Source organism: Bipolaris zeicola (assembly GCF_000523435.1).
Source record: "Bipolaris zeicola 26-R-13 unplaced genomic scaffold scaffold_103, whole genome shotgun sequence".
NCBI lineage: Eukaryota > Fungi > Ascomycota > Dothideomycetes > Pleosporales > Pleosporaceae > Bipolaris > Bipolaris zeicola.
The window spans coordinates 1,315-19,495 of NW_006912152.1; the positions used below are offsets into that span (position 1 = coordinate 1,315).

The following is an 18,181-nucleotide window of genomic DNA, read 5'->3' on the forward strand; positions in this document are numbered from 1 at the left end:
TAGGGTCTGGAATCCCCAGTTCCCACCCCCACACAAACGTCATTCGCTTCGTCCGAGGCCAAACAACCAAACTGGTGCCTTGCGCATAACTGCCACATTTCACAATCCGCTTCGCACTCCACAATCGCATTCGTTCCTGTCGCATATTTAAACCACCATTTGCTTTCTTCTGTCCTTCTACTCCCCCCAAACCCACTACATACCACCGTGCATGCTACAATAAAAAAACATGGAAAAGCTCCGAGGCGCCGAAACCGTTGCGACACAACGTCTCCGCAAAACATTCAAGTACCCCTCTGAATCCGACGACGAAGATGCCGTAGAAGCAGGAATGGATGAACAAGGCACTTACTTCCGCATCCACCCTATCCCAAACCCAGCTATACTAACTGCAAAAAAACCAAACAAATAGACCGCGCAGCCCTCGTCCAAACCCTAAGCGCACACGATACATCCACAACCCACAAATATACGCTCTTCCTGCTCGTCCTTCCTCTACTCCCCATCCTCCTCTACATTCCCCGCCTATTCTCGCTTTCCACGTTCCTCCCCAGCATCGCCGCGATAGCAAGTTTCCTCGCCTCAGCATACACTCTGTACTTTCTCCCGCTCCCACCCAACAAAGGCGCGATAATCGACAACAACAACAACGCCGCGTCTGCGCGCAAAACGAAGAATAAACCCAGGATTGGGATCTACGACAAGACGCCTAGCTGGGAGAAGACGACGGAAAAGAGCGTGAGGAGGCCTGTGCCGTATATTTCGGAGACTACGGCGGATGCGATTGCGGATAATATTATTACGGTGAATCGGGCGCTATGTGGAATCCTCGCTCTGTCTGAGGTCTGGATAGAACGAGACTGGAGCCAGGGGTTCATGGTGGGCGGAGGCTTCTTGCCCGGTCTCATTTGCTTCGTGGTATTATGGGCGAGGACAGAGTTGAGAATCATCGATATGGATGCGCTCGAGGAGCTGAACAACAAAGCTGCTGGACAATCTAAAGCCAAGTAGAAAAGAAAAAAAGAGTAATTTGGACATTTGCTTCATCATGATAAAACAGAGATACCCCATAACGCAATGTATTTCATGACAAAGATCCCCTCAAACAGAGACTTTCATAGCTTTTGAAGAGAATAGCAAAAAAGAAAATGATATACATGCTGCAAGAACAAGCAACTAACATCCCGACATACAGGAGGCGGGTCTAGGTATCATATGCGCAAGGAAAAAAACGCCATCATCCAAGTCTAAGATCAGACCGTACCAACGCCATTCTGTTACCCAAATAACACATTGATGCCCGCATTTTACATGCTGACTTCTTTTGGTCATTAAAGCATCATACTCTTCCTTCTGCTGGCAGCCCGCTCGGCTCGTAGTGCACTTGTCTCCCTTTCCCTGTCCCGCACTTTTGATTCGACGGCATCATCCCCCCTTGTCTTGGGGCCATTAATGCCACCGCTATCGGGGAGCCCACCTGCAACAGCGAGCTTCTTGTCCTTCATGTCTATTGTTCGAGCATTCGATGTGCTCCTGGCCACACCGTTAGTACTCGAACTCCTTCCCAAGCTTGAAGTGCTACTACTTTTTGTAGTCCCGCTCCCAGTACGCTTGTGTAGCGAAGGAAGTGCGCCTTCTGTCTTTTCCCTCTCGGCTCTTCGCTCCTCAGATGTGGATGGAGCTCCTGGTGCAGGCATAGCGGAATGGCGACGCGCATTTCGGGCTGCTTTAGCGGCTTCGTTGACGCGTGTGCGCTGACTAGTTGTAGCTTCAGCAGGTGGAGAATCCGTGAAGTCGAAAACGGCCAGGCTATCCTTCTGCTGTGACTCTACCTTTACCGCAATCGTGTCTGCTGAAACAGGAACATCTTCAGCTTTCGCTGCAGTTAACTCTGTGGTAGATCTTGAAGCTGTAGAAGCCACCTTTCTTTTAGCAGTGCTTGTTTCGTTGATGAGTGCGGATATCGCCTTCGAAGTAGCTGATTGCTCTTCTGGCTCAGCTGATGCTTTCGAATCCTGATCTCGTCTATCCAGTTTTTGTCTTAGCGGACTTCCTGCCTCAGTCTCTTCCTCAGCTGCTCTTCCAGACACTGCAGACACGGGCTTCCAGGCAATCTCCCCGTTGGCTTCACGCTTGACAACCGTCGAAGGTGGGTTGTGAGATTCGACACTTGTCCGCCGATCAACCACTGCATCAACAAGCTTTGCATCTGGACGTCGCATCTTTACATTGAGGCTGGGCTCTTTGTAGCTAACCTGGGGACGTGCTCGTCGTCCCGGTCGCCCAGCTTGCCCAGTTTGATCGGCTGAAGATAGATCACCTGGTGGTGGCGTATCTTTGTTCTCTGGCCTTTGGGTCGAGGGTTCGGTTGATGGTGGAGAAATGATGGCATCTGCAGCTGGTGTCTTAGGGGGTAGGGAGTCCAAAATGATATCAGCGGTAGGGACGGGCTCTGGTATGGGTATAGAAGGGAGGTCTGGCGTGCTATTCCGGGTAATGTTCAGTCGAGGGCGGCTACGAGCTTTCGCAGTTGGCTTCTCTAGCTTTCCTGGTTTTTCTTGAGCTGAAGAGCGTTGTTTTTTCGGTGATACGACTGGGTCGGTGTTGACAGGTTCTACAATATTAGCTTTGCTCATAAGAAAGATATCACTATGCTTACTGGCTGAAAGGACTGGAAGGCGATCCAAGGTAGGGAGTCTCGGTTCTTCGTTGGATGTCTCAGTTTCTGCGGCATTCCGACGAGAAAACCTAAAGGCATCGCCCTTGGCTTGATTTGTATCCTCGTCTTCCTGAACGCTGAACTTGCGCTTAGCTCCTGTACGTAGAGGTTTTGCAGGTGCCTCTTCAGTTTCTTCCGGAGACTCAAAAACGGATACACGGCGTATGCTGAGCTTTGGCCCACTCTCTCGTCGCTTCTTACGCGTCTCGAGATTGACCGAAAGCGACGGCTCGCCATCCTCGACCGTCTCTTCTTGCGGCTCTTCTGCAACTGGGCTGGGATCAAATCCGATGGGATCCTCGGTATCAAACCGCGATATGGGGGGTGGGCCAATATCTGGCGATTGGCTATCAGGGTCTTCCAGCACTTGCTGAAGTTCATCCGCACTATACACGTTAGTAAAACTCAATGTGGAGATACGTAGCATCTACGTACCCCATGGTCCTTCGAGGATAAAATTTGTCCTCCGTGATTGTAGGCAGCATTGCATTCTCGACTTCTTGTAGTCCTAACCCACTCCTCCACTGCCTTTCCTCTCCACTTCTTCTCTTTGCTAGCAGCTGGCTTTTTCGCCTGCCTGCATCTTTCTCGCGTCCGTTCTTGGTCTGTGTTAGGCTTGCTACCAAGCCTCCAAGTTCCTGTAGCTTCGATTCAAGCTGCAGCTTGACAGCATCGATGTGGTCGAAAGCTGGACGCGACTCGACTGTATTATGAAGGCTGAGCACCTGCTCGCGCAGTGCCAGATTTTCAGCGAGGAGTCGCGAGCAATCGTTCTCGAGGCTGCGGATACGTATGGATTGGGTCGAGTTTGTCTTTGCCAGTTCGCGGTTTTGTCTGAGAAAGCGTCGTTTCACGGCTTCGATGGTTTCCGCCGATGGCTGATTTGCTATCGGCGGCTCGTTGAGTCGCGCCATTTGCGCAGATAGGTATTTCGATGGTAACTATATTATTAGGAGACAATCGCGTCGTCGTGGTGGGCGGGATGCTGTACGTCGTGAGTCGTGGCTGCCGGTTCGTCATACTGTTTGTTGACAACTCGAGCGGCGGGCCCACAGCAACAGGGGCTAAACCGAAATGGGCAAGACGAAAACATGATCACATGACTAGAGGGGCAACGGCGCCTCTCCATACAGGCAACACATCGTCGACGACAGTGAGTCTTGTGAAACAGTCCAGACATATTCTGGTAGAATTTTGCCATAACCTGCAATCGAAGAAGAGAAGCTCTTATATCTACACATCAGGAACAACATATTGTAACAATATCCGCACCTCTTTCGCAACGACAACATCTTCAAAAGACGATTAAACAAAGAATTGGACCCGATTCACTGATAGAATGTCGAATTTTGGACGCCCTCTCCCTTCGCACCTGCGTAATCAGTCTTTGGGGGGCTCACAACAGCAATCACCGGTCTTACTCGCCCGCATCGCGGAAAAGAAAGCCGAACTTGCGAACCTGAAAGACCTGCAAGCTCTTAGTGGAGGACTCGCGGACCAAATGCAGATGCTAGCTGACAAGCTCTCGACATTGTCTGATGGCACAGAAGGTATGTTTAAATTGCCCTTTTACGGATTTGCGCATGCGGATAATGGGTAAGCATCATGGAGAAGTCAGGCTGACATTTGGGGCGCAGCGGTTGCAGCAGTACTGTCGAATTGGCACAACGTATTAAGGGCTATCAATATGGCGTCGAGTAAGTTGCCATGCCGTATGCGTGATTCTATCTTGGTCTGACCAATGACAGCAAAACTGCCAAAGCCAAAGGATGAGGAGGAAGTAGAAAAGAAATCGGAAGATGGACCACCTCTGCCGCAGACACTTGTTCGCATTCCCACTCAGCACGCGCCCACGGTAATTGAGCAAGCCAACGCAGCAAATGCAGAGGAGTGAATCCGCGTACGGGATGTAGACATGTGCTGGCACGGCGTCTCTGCGCTAAAGAATGTGGTGGGAAGGATGTGAAAGGAGGTGTGGTGAGGCATGAGTGCACGATCGGACTCGAGATGAGACTGATGTCCGATTCGCGGAACACGGCGTATGAGGGTGGTCGAGCAATGTTCCAATACGTGCATATGCAGTCGAGCCCAACACCCATTGAGATTGCTTTTCCTGCTGGTATGCTGGAAGCGAGCTAAGTCACGGGACCTGACATGCGTAAAGGGCCAAAAAGGACGTCACCGCCAAGGTAGGAAAAAGGAAGAAGCAGGAATGGTGGAGGTCTGAAACACAAGCGCTACTGGGAATTGTTTGTGAGCTTGCATATGAGATTGTAAAGTGCTTGAGAATTCATTGGCAAGTATAGGCCTTGTTACATAACGCCGTAATGCGTCTACAATCTAGCATCCAAGTTTTGCAGACTTCCAAAGTCCAATATCCCATGCTATGCAATAACGCAGTCTCAATCAAATTGTACCGATCGGACATGCCAAAACTCCGCGCGAAAACAAACCCCACAGAAACAATGAAAATCGTGTTCAGTTCGTATGCGCCGAAGCCAGGTGCAGCACCGTGAGCGCATCAATTGAGGCGCTGTAACAGTCTACTTCTTCTGCTTCGGCATCTTCTCGTAAGCATTCGGGCTAGGCTTCCTCCGCTGCCTCTTTGTTTTTTGTGGCTGGTCCGAGCCCTCATTACATCCGTGATTTTCTGCGCATCCGTCGTGGTCGTGCTGGTGTGGCCGCCTTCCCCGCGCGGCACCAATCCTACCGGCGGGCCTGGCGGTACTGTTGTCAGGTTCGGAATCTGAGTCCGAGTCCGATGAAGAGGAATCCGAAGAGTCGTCGTCAGAAGACTCATCCACAGCGCGAGGTTTGTGATAGATGCAACAGACTGGTTCAGATGTTAGAGGGTCTGGCAGCAAAAAATGACGTGGCGCAGCTTGTAGTACCTTTGGACGACTTCTTGCCCATGCCTTCGTTGTCCACCACGTCCTCTGCCCACTGAATGTGTCGTCGCTCGGTAGGCTCTGCTCGCAGACGGAGCACGCCTGATGGAGCAGACAGGCGCAAGACGGGCTGAGGACGGATCTGTATTGTCCTGCTTCCAGCGCTTGGTGTCACAGTACGGGGTGACGTAGTACGTTGGTGGGCGGCCATGTTGTTGGAGTGCGCAATGTTGGGTTGAAAGTGAATTCAGGGAACGGGACCCTCGAAGAAGCGGTGTTGCGGGCAGCAGGCGGGGTGATTGTTATGAAGCTACGCAGGGACCAAAACGAATCGCGAATTGCCGTGTTGAGGATGAAAGGCTGACGGGGTCCAACGTCGATATTTGAGCAGAGAATCGGCGATGGGATCCAGGGATGAGGCGACGAGTAAAGAAGGAAGGGGTGTGGTTTGGTATTATCGGTACCAGGTCAAGGTCGTGTGCATGTACGTCTTCGCTGGCTGACGATGATTTGCCTCGTGATGGTAGAAGGCTGGTTGGTGCGTCATTAGCAATCGGCACCTTTTTCGGCTCATCCTTCCCTCTGCGCATCCGGGGATTGGCCCACGATCGCCCGCGTCACCCTCCCATCGTCTTCTCCACGAGAGGTGCAGCATGCACGCCAACCGGAGCCCACACGAGCCCACACCTTGATCTAGGTCACGTTGCATATTCATGGCAGCAGCGCATCTCCTAGCCTGCGCACTTGGCGCGCTTGCGCTGCACGCAATAGCACTGCGAGAACACCTTGCCGAAGGGCTGTCAGGGCCAAAAAGATTCATCGGGTGCTATCGTGGCCGCTGCCCACACAATTACTTCTGGCCAATGCGAAGCAGGGCTGGTCGCAAGCACAGGGTCTGGGTCAAAGTCACCGGAACCGTTGAATGTCGACATGGCCCAGAACGTCAGTCTGGAAACGTCACAATGGAAAGGTGCTGGCGGGGTTCCACCTAGAACACGTCCTGTCCTCGACTGAGTATAAGTAAGAAGCAGCACCAATCATTCCAAATGGATTTTGCTCCCTCCCCCTTGGAACATGACGATGCACAATGCCAGGCCTCTGACTTCGCAACGCGACCAATGCCACTCGGTACCGGATGACCGGACATTCACCCCACAATATGCCACATGAACACCGGCATAACTACGTATTTGGCTGGGACGAGACCGCTGCACCGACATCTGTAACCGAGACCTCGAAGTGTCGAGCGCTCTGTGTTGGCGATGCAAGTAGACCTTCACAAGTAGGTCAATGCCAATGACGCTGCTGCAAACACGTACGCATAAAACCAATCTCCATACATGCGCACAATGGACACAAGAGCTGGTGCTATCAAAGTTCATATTCCACTGCATTGGCTCGTATATGTAAAGACTCGGTGTTTGCCAAGCCGACTCGCACAGTGCAGCCGGTGAGCGTCTCCACCTGCAACCAAAGCAATGTCCTGATCTCAAAGCCTTTGGACACTCAGGAGGTGGCTTTGCTTCATCTCGTGGCACCCTAGGGCCTGGATGCACTACCCCTCGATCCACGATACATATCAAGATACAAAGCCCTGTCCTGTTGGCCGTATAAACCTTGAACGTTGGGTGTACAGATGCGTAGACGCGGGAAACCCGCGCAATGCCTGGGATTATCATGGTCATGAGCTATAGAAAAGAGCCAAACACACGGCAGTATACCACCGAGATGCATTGGCGGCCTAATGGTGAGGGGAAGAAAAATCAGATTGAAAAGTCCGGGGGGCCATAAACGGACGCGGTAAATAAGTAGTGATGCTTGTGCCAATACTCGGATGATGGCGAGGGTCCCCCAGCATCAACAATGACCTCAGCTCAGCCCATCGGAAAGGCCGCGTGCAAGCGAAGAATGGGACCATGATGAAGGAAGCCTCGTTATGCTAGGAACCATGAGCGGATCAAATGGGAGCAGCCTAAGTATGCGAGCTGTCAAAGAACAAGTAATTTCACAGATATGAAGGGATGCTGCACGGCGATCATGGGTGGCGGTGAGCGAGATGAGCGGCTCCTTGAGCAGCTCACCAGCCTCAACAGTTGTCTGGCAGCAGACGAGTAGTGCAAAAGGCGCCATGAGTCGTTGGCAATACATAAGCGTCTGGAGGGTAGTGCCTGGACGCGTCATTGTGAACGGGCAGAAGGGGGTGGCATTGCAATATACTACTACATAGGCGGGTGGAATAGCAGGCACAATCTTGATGAGTGGACTACTGATAAGCGGCATCGGGGATAGCCCGAAAGCAGCGGACGACTCCACCACATGTCGTGCAGTACGTATCTGTGCGCCCGGCCGCTTTCTGAGCGGAAATGAAGAAAGCGTGGAGCACCGCAGCCTAGGCCGGCGTGGACTATGCCGGGCCGTGGGAAAAGGAGTGGGACAGATTTTCACGGAGGCGGCAGGTGTTGGTGGCGGCGGCGGCGGCGGCGGAGAAGCATGCAAAAAATGGAACGGCAGAGCGGACCAAAGGCAGAGAGAAGGAGGAGGAGGTAATAAGCACTTCGTCCGCTGATGGGTGCAACGATGACAGTGCTATTCACAGCGACGGCAGATCCAGAATTGGGTTCAGGGGGCTGTGGACGGGTCGAGAGGTGCTGTATGGTCTGGAGCGGACAGGGCCAGTCCTAGTCGCCAATCTGCTGTTCTCGGATACTGGCCAATCAAGATGGGCGCCTAAAAGGGTTCCTGCATTAGCAGCGCCGCATCGGGCGTAGAGGCGCCGCATGGAGCGATCAGCACGCAGCCAGAGCAAACGGTCGCGGTGGTTTTCTCCTGGATGCGCTTAGGGGGAGTGTGCGGCGCCAGAAGGCCGTCTGCCACCCGTACGACGACGGCTTCTATCGATTGCGACGAGGCGGCCACGACAGAGGCAGCGCGGGCAGTGGCCGTGCTGCGCAAGAGCGGTTGTGTAGCATGCAATTAGCAACATCAAACAGCTTGGCCCGCGCTAGAACAGGAACCCTGCGCTGTCCCTCTCGTTATTCGGCTTAACACGTCCTCTCCCCCCTGCACGGCTTGGGACATGGGCCAATGAGGCTCCCTGTATGCCACCGCCCGCCATCGAGCTCCTGTGCGGCGCCTCATCTACTCTTCGCGCCCATCCGCCTTCTTTCCTTCAACCTCACCTCTCCGTGGGCCAGTCACTCTTTCAGTCCTCGTACTCCCCCTCTACACCAACGCTCGCTGCTCCGTTGCATCTTACCCCAGTCATTCTTTTTTCTTTTTTTGGGCTCGAGATCGTTTGGTCGTATCCCTACGCTACCGCCTTCGCCTACTGCCGTGCTTTCGCTCCCTACCCGCACCCGCACCCGCATTACATGTACACTCCGTTGATCAGCAGTCACGACTGACTTACGACCTTACGTTGTTAATACATACATTTTAAATCTCCAAAACTACCTCGCATCCGCGACCCCGTCACGCATCACCAACCGTTCGGGTACATCATTACCATTCCTGGTTACGATATTGTATGAGACAGGGGCTTTGCAACCATGTCGCACTCACATCACCAACACATGCTCCACCATGTGCGCGACAACACACACCACTTGGGATCTCCCTCCAGCGGCGCTACCCGAACTCTCCAACTCATTGAAAGAGCGAACCCCGTTCTTGTCGCACGCGAAACCATCGAATGCACAAGCAGCAGCGAGCCCGGCTGCACAAAGCCAACCCAGGTGCCTATGCTGGCTATTGCACTAGCTATCGTGTATGTAATACACTGTCATCTCGCCGACTCCGCTGACCATGTCTAGTGTTCCTGTCGTTGGTATCGCTGTTGTACTCGCCTTCTTACATCGTCGCAACAAGCAAAAGCTTAGGGAGGAGGATCAGAGAGACAAGTACAAATCGCACGATTGGGGTATGGAAGGCGTCACACCCAAGGTGGGTAGAAAGGGTGGCCCTGAAATGAGCATCTCTGAGAAGGAAATCTCTGGAGGTCACGACCGCGGTCTGTCAATTGAAACTGGAAGTCCATACATTCTGCCCCCTGGTCTACACGGCTCTCGCGAGTCGTTCCACTCGCTTTCGCGCTCGCAGCACGACCCCCATGACCCCTACGGCCCAGTCGCTTTCTTGAGGGATGACCAGAGCCTTCGTAGCCAGAGCCATGGACCATACAAGGGCGAAACCAACTCCGTATACACCGCGTCCAGCTCAGGAACAAAGAAGGAAGGTCTCCAGGCTGGTCTCCTCCAGAATGCGCAAAGAATGTCGACATCCGTCCCAGTCCGCGGCGAGTCTCTGTCTCCTGATAGTACCAGGTCACCGGATAGCAAGTTTCCCGAGGCAGGAATTCCCCTGAGCCCGCTGAACCCACGATATGAACCTGAAGCCCCTGCTGCCGCTCCCGCTCCTGCTCCCGCCCCTGCCCATGCTGCTCCCGTCGCCTCCAAGCCTACCAACGTCCCGACCATCTCTATTCCTGAGCCCCCCGTCACCGAGAAGCAAGTCAACAAGTCGCCTGTCCAGACCACGAACGAGATTCCCTCATTGCCCCGTATCCAGTCGCAAGCCGTTGTACTAGAGACCGCCAACACACACCACAGCATCATCAGCACTTCCAGCTACGGCGATGGCTTCGAGATCACTCCGCCTTCTCCTCGCAACAGCGACCAGCCAACCATTGCAGCGCCCAAGCCCCGATACTCGACTGGCCCCCAGAACCTTGGCCTCGGAGTCGATGACTTTGGTCACAGCAACAACCGTCTGTCAATGAGCCTGCGTCCTATGCCCTCTGAAGACCCCATGGAGAACCCAGAAGAGCGTGCCAACCGTATCCGATCTTTCTACAAGGAATACTTTGACGACTCCAAGCCCGAACCTGCTGGTGGACACCAATACGCCGACTACGTCGAGGACTATGGTTCTGAATACCAGGACGGTACTGTGTTTGATCCACGCACGGGTAACTTCGTCGTTGCCCAGCCCAACGCGCCGTTTGCTGAGCCGATTACTCGTCGTGCCATGACTCCTCCACCTCGCGCACCTCCTCGATTCCGTAGCAACACAGCTACGGGTCCACGCGGTCCTCACATGTCCAACGGCTCCATGGCTTCATCACAATACCAACCCCCTCGTGGCATGTCGTCTATGAGCGGCCGTCTACCCCCACCAATGAAGAAGCCCCTGCCACCACCCGCCGCTCTCTCGTCTCTCCCAACCCCTGCCAAGCTCAACGAGAACTCGATGGTGTTTGATGCTGCGGACTTTGCGCCACCAGTTTCTTTCCGCGAGAGGCAAAACGGCATGCGACCCGACAGTCCTCTTGGTAACGCAAGGCCGTACAGCCCTTCTGTTCGCCCACACACGCCACTTGTCGGTTCCTATGATGAACTTCCAGTGCTGCCCAGTCCCCATCTGATGCGCAAGTCTGGTACCTTCACTGCCCTTGACTTTGCTCCACCCGGCCGTATCCGCGACCCTGCCGGTGCCGGCTCAGACGCCGGATCCATCCGCTCGAACCGCTCTGGCATCTCAGCCGCTGGTCGATTTGCAGTGCGCAGTGGAGCCAACCGCGTCAGCAGGATACCACGAGAAATCATGGGTACCAAAGATGACATTGCTCTGCAACTGAGGCCCAGGATGAACTTGGTCGAGAGTGCCTAAAGACATGGCGACCTTGCCGCAGGGCATTGTTGATGATCGACATTGAGCAGCTCGCTGGAAGAGCTTTGGGCCCCGTTGCCTGTACCAAACGCCAAAAGCTTGTGACGTCAAGTTTCTTTTTTGCTTGGACAGTATGCCATTTTGGGTGTACACGACAAATCTTATCGGTATCGTGGGACAAATATAGCGTGCGCTGGCTATACACACAGTGTCGTCTCCTAGTCTTTGTTGCTACAAGGGACATGCAAAGCCTCTTTTGTTTACTATTTCTCCATCGCGGTCATTGCCAGACCGGCAGATTATACTCATTTTCTAGGGCAATTCAGCGAGGGAACCGGCGTTACCAATGTCTAATTTATATTCTTGTAAGCAGCAGTTGGGGAGGAGAGAGTTGAAGCAAGTGGTGGCTTGGTGATTGACAGCACGGTGACCAAGGCCGTGTGTCGACGTGTGAAATATTCGAGCAAAACATATAGAGGAATGGAAAGCAAGAGGTATTTGAAAAAAAAAATCCAAGGATGTGCACTGGTTTGTTTGCTATTGAGTGAAGTGTGAAGTGGGTATTGAGAGTACACGACAAATAATGTGGGTGATGTTATTGTTGTTTGGTTGAGTGGATGTCATGCTGGGGTGTGGGAGGGCCAAGGTCGGCAGCGTTTCTAGCCCCTGTCGTGGCACTCTTCCGCGGCCCTTTGACGAGGCTGACGATCAACGCGGCTCTGCGCCAGTGCCAGTCTTACCAGGCCACCTGCAGGCTCTATTTGCACTGCACCTTGTTTGCATGTGGCTGCAGACACAGCCACAAAAGAGCCGCCCTTGTTTTATTGTCTGCTCGTATCTAGGTAGTACGTTACTCGGGGCCAAAAAAACCAGGGCAACCGGAGGAGCCAGCCGCGTGTGCACCGCACCCTAAGTAGTTTGCATACGCGGCCACGACAGTGCTAAACAGGTGTCGACGCCGGTGCTTCAGCCAGAACGTCTTGTCGTGTCGAGACCAGTGCATGCCATTCTCTTGTCGAGCCCGCCCAATCCATGACGCTTGTGTGGCTCGCGCCTGCGTCTAATTCTGTTTTTGGCGCCTTGTACGTCATGGCTTAAGATCTTCGGAAAGGGTCCATAAAACTCGCCAGTGCTGCTGCAGCACACGCGTATGAGGTTGTGTCTGGTCCTGGCCGACTTTTCTCTTGGGCCTTCTTATTGGGCTTCGCTATACTTGACCGCTTGGTTTCACCATCTCTTCCCCCATTCCTCAACCTTTTGGCTTCTTGCATTGTTTCGTCGTGCTTTCTGGTTCTCCCTCTTTGCAGTCAACACACCCTTCCCACTACACGCGCCACACCCGTCCGCCACACCTGCTGCAACCCTTCCACCATCATCATGCCATTCTTCTCTCGCAAGCGCACATCAGATAACACACCTGCAGAGCCTGTTCCCGAGCTCAGTAGAGAGCAAATCAAGCTCGCAACTCGCAGGCGCAAAAGATGGGCGCTGGCAACCTCCTTTTTCCTCTTCCTCACCTTCATCTTCCTCATCCTTGTCAATATCGCCGGCGTACGCAACAAGCCCGTCATCAGAAACTGGTACTTTATTCGCCTCGACCTGAGTAAAATTGTACCCGCTAGCGTGCCCAATTTCGCTCTCATCAACACCATCGCCCAAACGCTGGGTCTCCATGATTTCTACCAGGTCGGGTTATGGGGCTTCTGCTCGGGGTACAAGGGCCAGGGCGTAACCTTTTGCAGCAAGCCGACGACCCTGTATTGGTTCAACCCCGTCGAGATTTTGCGTAACGAGCTGCTTGCGGGAGCGTCGAGTAAGTTGGCCTACGTTGTTGCGAGTCAGGTTGCGAACTAACATTGTCCACTAGTCAATCTTCCTGCAAACATCAACGACATCTTGGACCTGATCCACCTCGTCTCCAACTGGATGTTTGGTCTCTTCCTGACCGCAACTGTCCTCTCTTTCGTCCTCATCTTCGTCATGCCCATCTCCGTCTACACACGCTGGCTCACTCTCCCTGTCGCCATTCTCGCCTTCCTCAACGCCCTCTTCGTCACCGTCGCGTCGGTCATCGCTACCGTCATGTTTGTCATCTTTCACAACACTATCACTGGCGTGTCAGAGCTCAACATCGGGGCACAGATTGGGACAACACTATTCGCCTTCATGTGGGTAGCCAGCGCCTTTGCGATTTTCGCATGGCTTGTGCAGACGGGGCTTTGCTGCTGTTGCGCGTCGAGACGAGACGTCAAGAAGGGCAAGAAGAGAGGTAACGAAGAAGCGTACCAGATGGACGCTGTCCCGGTAACCGAAAAAGCACCAAAGAAGAAATACGAGTTTTGGAAGCGCGGATAGAGTCCGTTTCTTTACTCGACCACCATTGTAGACGACCGTTTTCCTACAAACATTACTACCATACAAATAGACACATGGACATGGACATTGTCAACGAAACAAAAAGATTAAGCGTAGATCATAGCTATTCTCTCAACTGGGTCATTGATGACGACCAGTAGTTTGGACCTCCAAAACATTGGCTTTCCTTTTTTTTCCAAAGCGAGCGCGGCGTTGGGGGTTTTTTTTCTTTGGGCAAATCTTTCCAACATGGCAACGCATAGTGCGGCGCAACAATGGGCGATTTTGCATGCGAGCATGACACACACATACACACCCCAGCATGAACATATCTCTACTGTGAACATATACGGACTTATATATGCAAAAAAAGGCATGATGAATATCTTTACGTAGCAACAGTCTCCATCTTTATTGTTTCGTCCACCTGTCTTTAGAATTCCCAATTGAGTGAAGTTCCCTGAGAGACATCAATCATCCAGTTTAACACATCACTCAAGTCGTATCATCAACATCACTTGAAGCACACAAGAAAACCAAAAGTTTTCATGTATAAAATCCATTCTCCCCCATTCTCTACATATCCCCATTTCCCCCATCCCTCTTACCCCCCCTTCACCTCTCCCTATCCTCATACCAATCCCTCCCCTCCTTATTTCCAAACACCCTCCTAAACCCCTTGGCCACCGCCCCCGTAACACTAAAATCATTGAAAAGCCACTGATTCCCATGGCGCCCATAGTACTTGAACTGCGCCGGCTCCTCTCGTTCCTTCCTTGCATGGCTACCGCTCGTGCTGCTGCTGCTACTCTCCATAGTGTGTCTGCGACTTCGCTTGGGGACGCGTGGTTTGCTGAAGTCACCAGGGGCGATGCCAACGCTCTCCGGGTGCAGTCTGCTGTTGGGCAAGGCGTGGAGGCGCGAGGAAGTGCTCGACGTGTGCGAGTCGAAGGTGGAGATTGTGGAAGATTTGGTGAAGGGGCGTGTGTTGGTGCTATCAAGGGAGGGTCGGAGACGTCGTTGGGTGGATCCATGGTCGTTGGTTTCGGTGTTGGTGTTTGCGATGACAGCGAGGCGGGAGTGCAGGGCTCGCGCGTCGATGGGTTGGTGGTGCGAGGAGTCTGTCATCGGCAGGGATGTTGGAGATTTCGTGGAAAAAGTCGTTGCGGTGTTGAGTTGGGGGATGAGGGAGTGTGGTTGATTGGTGTCCCAGTGATAGTAGTGGTGTTGGTCTCGAGAAGGTATGTAGTATTCTTCTTCTGATGATGACGGTGACGTAGAGTAAATGCTAGTAGTAGTAGTTGGATAGTATGGCATAGATTATGTGTGAGATGATTCACTCAGTAAGAAATCTTCTGAATATCAGGGCATCACCCAAGCTATATATGCTCCATCCATCCCCATCCGCCAAGCCGCGGTATCGTCCTTCATCGTACGCCAGAAGCATAAACCCTACCACATCCAAGCGTCTTGGGGTGGGGAAATGCAAGTAAAAAAAAGGACTTAACTCACCGGGTTTCCGCACAGCGTACATGACTTACATGTAATGGTTCATTCCTCCTTGTCTAACCCAACCACACGCGGTATCCCACACCCATAACCCACATTAACCCCTGCCCACGGGTTCAGCAGACGTAGCCGCAAACGCTTTGATCAAGTCGGGTAGACCGCAACACGAGACCACATGACCATGTTTTCGCCCTCAATGTGCAATGAGGTGCTGCAAATCTGCCTTACTGGGTCGAGTCGGAAAACCGGCAGCGCAACCCTTGCCCGGGACGATAGCCCGTGCACCAGCCACAAGTACGCCACACCCAATCCGGGGCAGCGAGCAGGCCTAATGGATGCAAGGCCGCGAGGCGTCAACTGCAGCAATGACATCAACCCGCCGTTTTGCCTTTACGCGCGTATACTACAAACTTTTTGCGCATGCCGTGTTTTCCGGCTATACCGCCAACAGGTCTAGCTGTGGCTTGTGAGCGTATACGCCAAGAGACGCTCGAGCGGGTCTGAATGACGTGGCTTCAACGCGGGAAACAAGAGGCTCGGGGTCGGAAGTGCAAAGCCACATGAGGCTCACTTGCAGAGATGTGGGCACCCTAAAGAAAAGCCTAGACGATCCAAGCTCAGGGTAGAGGGAGATATAGTGGAGACGGCCGATGCCTTATAGATGGCTATCGAAAAAGAAAAAGAAACATCGCTGCGTTGGTCTCTACACAGGGAGAAAGCAAAAAGCCGCATGGGTATACCAATATCAAAACACCTTTGAGCGCCGCGCATTGAACTTTTTACGACTCAATCAAACACCCGGGACACCATCCTTACTTCGTATCCGCCCATCTTTAACTGATCCTATCGTGATGCCTGCCTCGCCAGTCATCCAACCAGGCATCTTTTCGCCGTCTACAATGCCTTCTTCAACCAATTGCCTCATGCCGGCAAAGACGTGGATGCCTTGAAACGTAATCCGCACATTAGGCACCCATCCTTCTCCATTCCCAATCTCCTCCAGATCTTCCTCGGTCCTCTCAAGGAGCGAAGGACGACCACGCCGTGTGCGATTTGCTATTTGAACTCCACGATTGGACGTTTCGCCGTCAGCTTGTGTACTGCTGTCATTGTTTGAAGTGGCTGGGAACGGGTCGTCGATCCGAATTTCGACTCGTTCAAGACCTTGCCCATCGTCTGGTTGGGCAGAGGTACCAAACCGGCCAGCAGCCACCTCTTTCCGCCGTTTGGACTCTGAGGGCTCCTTTTCGTCTAACGGTCTCTTGGGTCTTCCTGGGACGGCCTTTTCCGCGTTGGCCTTGTCACTTGAAGACTTGTCATGCTTGTCGCCTTTTTGCGTAGTGATAAAGTCTAAAGCATTCTGACTAAAACTATGATCCTGAAAAATGCTCCAGCCACCTGCTGCGGCATTGCTTTTACCAGGCCCACGATATGTCAATAATGCGTCAAGCGACTTGGTTGTGAAATTGGTGCCGGTTAATTGGTAGCGCGCAGAAGGTCTTGAAAAGGCTTTGGGTATTGCCTGCTGTACAATCTCCCTAAGATGCCGCCCATCGTCACCAACGACCTGGCCAGTAAGTGTTGCCAGTGACGAGTATACAAAAGGCGAGCCATTGGGCCAGACGAAGAAGACCGCTTTGGCCTGGTCGGTATTGCTCGATTCAACTGCCAGCGATGCCTCGTTGCTATACGGCGAATCGTGTATATAGACCCGAAGTATTGTCATGGGTGAAGTTTTTATTCGTGTGATAAGGTAGTGGGCTTTCATCAGCGGTGTCAGTTCTCTCGCGAGATTCGACATGAAAGTTTGCGCTTGGAACCGGGGAAGGTGGTCAGAGTCGTTTGTGACCTCCATGTCTGTCACTGGCAATCGCGCATTCGGTATCTTTGTGAGGCGCTTCGCTGTCCAGCGCAGGGCATTGGGATGATCGAGAAGGTACTGTATCTCTGCTGTGGCCAGTTGGTACATGGATATACCGTGTCTCCAATCTCCCTCGAGTATGCGATCCAGGACCTCTCTCCTGCCACCTTTGCGTGCAGCCAGCTGCTTGTAGATCTCCTGAAGCACCTCATAGCTTTGCGCCGGCTCATATATTTCCTCTACATCTTCTTTCGTCCGCTCATCCAGAAGAAAAGGCTTGCAAAAGTCACGATTCTTTTTACTGAGCCATTGTAGTGCGAGCGATATGAGCGATTGGCGGGAGAGCTTGGTAAAGGTGCGCTGGACTTCGCGGTGGTTTACGGGTAGACGGTGCGAGTGCGGGATATTCTTGTAGTCCGGGGCGGCAGCCATTGCATCTGTGCTTTTCTCGTCGGCATGGGAGGGGTCAAGATTGTTGTTGATGGTAGAAGCGTTTATCGATAATATCCAGGGAGGGAGTCGCGCTCAGGCGGTCAGACGCGTTAACCCTGCTGCCACGTGACGTCCTCAGTTGTGTGTAAGAATGTACGCAAGTAATGCTATACTCACACCAACACACTTTGAAGAGAACAAGTGTCTGTAATTGTTTAAAGTTCCGAGCTGATATGTAAACATACGTTTTGATTATCTGCATGCGCAGCCATGCTGCAGGAACACATCATGAAGCGTATAAAGCAGCTCTCAAGTATGTGGTTTTGACCACAACCAGAATGATCAAACTACGTATTCGCTCCATCATCTCTCTGCTACTACGTACTGTACTTTTGAAACGCTGCTGAGCTCAAGCGCTTTTGCCAAAGTTTGTGCCTCGCTGATTTTAGATAATCATGTAGCGTAACAGCCGTGTGGCAAGCGCTTTGTTCCAACACGCAACATACTACTACAAAAGCAGTATATATATACGACGTTAGCCCCGCATAAGCTTCAAGCTGACCAATATATTTTACTACTGCAGAACAATGGGTTACTTTCCAGAAGTGGGTGTGAAAACAGACCTAACGCAGTACCTAGCCGTCATAATGACCCGGTCTACACCGTGAGCAGGTCGATAGACATGTGCAATTCGAAGAGTCCCGTCCTCTTGACTCCCCTGCTATATGTAGGTGTAGTACATGCATCTAA

General features: G+C 52.6%; 9 protein-coding genes across 9 annotated transcripts; 5 read left to right on the top strand and 4 right to left on the bottom strand.

The window, feature by feature from the left end:
• Positions 1-229: 229 nt before the first annotated feature.
• Positions 230-1,011, top strand: COCCADRAFT_37827 (uncharacterized protein; the record flags this gene model as incomplete). The annotated part of the gene is made up of 2 exons (XM_007715329.1): positions 230-344; positions 413-1,011. The coding sequence occupies 2 exons, from the start codon at positions 230-232 to the stop codon at positions 1,009-1,011; spliced, it is 714 nt and encodes a 237-aa protein (XP_007713519.1).
• A 320-nt stretch (positions 1,012-1,331) lies between these two features.
• On the bottom strand, positions 1,332-3,633 carry COCCADRAFT_6041 (uncharacterized protein; the record flags this gene model as incomplete). Its single annotated transcript, XM_007715313.1, has 3 exons — positions 1,332-2,614; positions 2,660-3,105; positions 3,155-3,633. 3 exons carry the CDS (start codon positions 3,631-3,633, stop codon positions 1,332-1,334), a joined length of 2,208 nt encoding a protein of 735 aa, XP_007713503.1.
• A 425-nt stretch (positions 3,634-4,058) lies between these two features.
• Positions 4,059-4,613, top strand: COCCADRAFT_6042 (uncharacterized protein; the record flags this gene model as incomplete). Its single annotated transcript, XM_007715314.1, has 3 exons — positions 4,059-4,269; positions 4,357-4,416; positions 4,468-4,613. The coding sequence occupies 3 exons, from the start codon at positions 4,059-4,061 to the stop codon at positions 4,611-4,613; spliced, it is 417 nt and encodes a 138-aa protein (XP_007713504.1).
• Positions 4,614-5,262: 649 nt separating this feature from the next.
• On the bottom strand, positions 5,263-5,818 carry COCCADRAFT_99327 (uncharacterized protein; the record flags this gene model as incomplete). The annotated part of the gene is made up of 2 exons (XM_007715330.1): positions 5,263-5,552; positions 5,611-5,818. 2 exons carry the CDS (start codon positions 5,816-5,818, stop codon positions 5,263-5,265), a joined length of 498 nt encoding a protein of 165 aa, XP_007713520.1.
• A 2,567-nt stretch (positions 5,819-8,385) lies between these two features.
• Positions 8,386-8,652, top strand: COCCADRAFT_99375 (uncharacterized protein; the record flags this gene model as incomplete). The annotated part of the gene is made up of 1 exon (XM_007715331.1): positions 8,386-8,652. A coding segment is annotated over one exon (267 nt), but the record flags the coding sequence as incomplete, so codon positions are not given.
• Positions 8,653-9,155: 503 nt separating this feature from the next.
• COCCADRAFT_27243 (uncharacterized protein) lies at positions 9,156-11,274 on the top strand (the record flags this gene model as incomplete). The annotated part of the gene is made up of 2 exons (XM_007715321.1): positions 9,156-9,373; positions 9,420-11,274. 2 exons carry the CDS (start codon positions 9,156-9,158, stop codon positions 11,272-11,274), a joined length of 2,073 nt encoding a protein of 690 aa, XP_007713511.1.
• A 1,377-nt stretch (positions 11,275-12,651) lies between these two features.
• Positions 12,652-13,629, top strand: COCCADRAFT_27244 (uncharacterized protein; the record flags this gene model as incomplete). The annotated part of the gene is made up of 2 exons (XM_007715322.1): positions 12,652-13,087; positions 13,142-13,629. 2 exons carry the CDS (start codon positions 12,652-12,654, stop codon positions 13,627-13,629), a joined length of 924 nt encoding a protein of 307 aa, XP_007713512.1.
• Positions 13,630-14,244: 615 nt separating this feature from the next.
• Positions 14,245-14,946, bottom strand: COCCADRAFT_27245 (uncharacterized protein; the record flags this gene model as incomplete). The annotated part of the gene is made up of 1 exon (XM_007715323.1): positions 14,245-14,946. One exon carries the CDS (start codon positions 14,944-14,946, stop codon positions 14,245-14,247), a length of 702 nt encoding a protein of 233 aa, XP_007713513.1.
• Positions 14,947-15,928: 982 nt separating this feature from the next.
• Positions 15,929-17,431, bottom strand: COCCADRAFT_27246 (uncharacterized protein; the record flags this gene model as incomplete). Its single annotated transcript, XM_007715324.1, has 1 exon — positions 15,929-17,431. The coding sequence occupies one exon, from the start codon at positions 17,429-17,431 to the stop codon at positions 15,929-15,931; it is 1,503 nt and encodes a 500-aa protein (XP_007713514.1).
• Between the last annotated feature and the right edge of the window lie 750 nt (positions 17,432-18,181).